Genomic DNA, 2,928 nt, shown 5'->3' on the forward strand with positions numbered 1-2,928 from the left:
AGCAATGGATGCTCTCGTTATTTCAATGTTGATATAAATACTTGTATAACTAATGTTGAATCCTTGCAAGCGTTACAAAAGGATAATGAAAGGCTAAATGCTTTGGTCAAATATGGATGCATTAAAACCTATAAATCAAAAGATGCACTCTACAAGACCATCCAAGCCAAAGACAACAAGCTAAAGAGAGGTCTTAGATTTGACCAATACACGAGCAAGCCAAATAGTTGTGTGATATTGAATAGAGTGGAATGCCTCAAGTTTGTCAAAGGAGGCAAGTAAGTTGATCATACGGTTCAAGCAAAACAACCAAAGGCTCATGCTCCTCAATGCACATCATATGCCTCGTATATGCTCAAGAGAAATTACCGTGGTAAAGTGGTTGCTCTCTATGTTAATCTCCGCACAAGAGATAGAGTTATCAAAAGGAATGTGTGGGTACCAAAGGTACTTGTGACTAACGCTAAAGAACCCAAACAAATTTGGGTACCTAAAATAAAGGTATAACTTTGTTTTGTAGGCATACTCCTTCGGAGGATCAAGTTAGGTCATTGATAGTGGATGTACAAATCACATGACCAGAGAAAAGAGTATGTTTTCTTCTTTTGAAGAAGATGGATGATCTCATGAAAACATCGTTTTTGACTATATGGAGACCCTTGCCTTTGTGGGTCAAGCTCCGAAGTGATCACAGCGGCGAGGAACCGAAAGAGAGGCTAGTTCTGAGATCTTGTTTTGGTGGCTTGGTGGCTTGGTGGCTAATCTGGGTGGAGGTCTTGTTTTTGTGATTTGGTGGCTTAAAGGCTATGATCAGGTGCCGACCGGAAGCATATCCTTTGTGGAGCTTCGACGTGAACTAAGGGTGGCATTCATGCCATCGATACCACAGGAAAAAAAATCCTTGTGTCGAGTTTACTGTCTCTATCTTATTTACGTTTCCGTATTTACTTACTTCTAATTTACCTTCTTAGATAGGTTGCAAGCGCTTTGATCAGTAGAGTAGACATGCTAGATAAACCTAAAACATATTTAAATAGAAATTAATATAGGTTTATCTTGTATTGTTTTTGGAGCCGAAGTAGTTTTAAGTATTCTAATTCACCCCTCTTAGGACGTCACCCATCCCTACACAATGAGACAATGAAATGGAGTGGCAAATCCTTAAATTTCCCTTACCTGACTCAGCCTGACACATACTCTTTGTAGGAAGAAAGAAATGATCAGCAAGCTTGTCACACATCCTCTTTATCAACATAATCTGTACACAGTGCACCCTACCCAACTTATTGAACTCGTTAATGGAACCCCTGCATATTCCTTTTTGTTTTCTAGATCACACCTCAATCAATTATTTCATTTCCAATACTAGTAAGGAAAACCAATAAGCGCTGATAAGCCTTTGAAACCCTTTATAATGGACATATGACTAGTCATCAACAGGAGATGACAGCTCAATTCTTTGCTGCGTAGATTAGATGTAATGCAAATCAATATATATTCTTCATGTAAAGAGAAGTTAATAGTAAATATTTATAGAACTAAGTATGAGAAAAGCATTACGGTCTCCACTACACAGACTCTGGGACTAACTGGATAGAGGTAACATGCAGAAATTAACATAAAAAGAGGCGACTTATCAATTCAATGGCATTGGCGCCTAAAGTTGGCACTAGACCTACTCTAATCCACCTCCCAATCCTACACTTAGATAAGCACTATAGCTGAATTTACCTCTACAATCTGGCCAAGCAAACAAACAGATCCTGCAAAACTAAAAAAAAAATCCCCAATCATTTGTCCATCCTAGCGCGCCAAGCCTCCAAGCCTATATAACAGTTCATCACTATGAACCAACACAATTGAAGTTCTTGTAGCATCTGATTAGAAGAAGCTAAATCATCCAAGCAGTCATCCAGATCAGACGCGATATGATCGAACATATCGCAATTAACGAGAGAGCTAAATTTATCTCCAAACCCTTTATTCCATACTCTGAATTTACACTAGCATCCAAACTATACGTATAGCAATTATATCAGTCCCTCCCTTCAGCTCCAAATAGCTGTTATTACCGTATACATAGGGGAAAGATCAAGAACCCTGGTTACGCTGCGGCGGCGGTGCCTTCTTCCTTCTTCTTGGCCGACTCCTCTTTATCATCTCCGTCCTCCAGCTCGGCGGCGAGCGCCTCTAGCACGACGGACTTGGGGTTGACCATGGGCGGCCCCTTCTCCCTGCCCTCGAGCTCGTCGAGGTCGAAGGTGATGAGGCGGTCCCAGTTGCCGCCCTCGAAGAGCACCCCGACCTTGCCGTCGGTGACGCGCTGCACGATCCCGCAGTACATGTGGTAGGCGTTGTTGGGGTTCTTGACCAGCACCACCATGCCGGGCAGGAACAGGGGCAGCTCCGGCGGGCGCGGCGGCGAGGAGACGGCGAGCCCGGCTTGCTGCTTGGATTGGGCGGTCTCGCGGGGAGGGGGCGGGTTCTTGGTGACGAAGTCATTGAGGCCGATCTCGCCGCCGGGGAAGCCGCCGGTGAGGCCCATCATCTCCTTCTCGAATGCGTCCGGATCCACCCCCGGCGGCGCCTCCGTTGGAGAAGACTCCGTGGCGGGAGAAGGGGAGGGCGCGGACGAGGATGTGGTGGAGGTGGGGGAGGAGGAGAGTTCTTTGCCGATGCCGACCTCGCCGTTGCAGAGGCCGCGGCCGCCGAGGAGTTCGGCGAGGCGGAAGGAGGCGGAGGGAGGGGGCAGACGAAGGCGAGGGTGAGGGTGCTGGGTCAGCGGCGGGGGGCGGAGGAAGGAGGGTGTGGTGGGCAGCGCCATTGGAGGAGAGGAGTGCGGGCAGAGCAGAGCAGGAGGGAAGCGTGGATGTGTGGAGGTGCAAGGCGGGAAGGGGATGAGGCGCCATGCTCGCTGCCTGCCATGTG

At 47.0% G+C, this 2,928-nt stretch overlaps 1 protein-coding gene across 1 annotated transcript; it reads right to left on the reverse strand.

Annotated features, from left to right (window-relative positions):
* Nucleotides 1-1,960: 1,960 nt before the first annotated feature.
* LOC133903567 (NAD(P)H-quinone oxidoreductase subunit S, chloroplastic-like) lies at nucleotides 1,961-2,928 on the reverse strand. Its single transcript, XM_062344985.1, has one exon. It carries the CDS (start codon nucleotides 2,822-2,824, stop codon nucleotides 2,105-2,107), a length of 720 nt encoding a protein of 239 aa, XP_062200969.1. The 5' UTR covers nucleotides 2,825-2,928; the 3' UTR covers nucleotides 1,961-2,104.

The sequence above is a fragment of the Phragmites australis genome, chromosome 21 (assembly GCF_958298935.1).
Source record: "Phragmites australis chromosome 21, lpPhrAust1.1, whole genome shotgun sequence".
NCBI lineage: Eukaryota > Viridiplantae > Streptophyta > Magnoliopsida > Poales > Poaceae > Phragmites > Phragmites australis.

Coding starts and splice junctions, on each gene's coding strand:
- LOC133903567 (XM_062344985.1), bottom strand. CDS start 2,824: ATGGCGCTGCCCACCACACCCTCCTTCCTCCGCCCCCCGCCGCTGACC.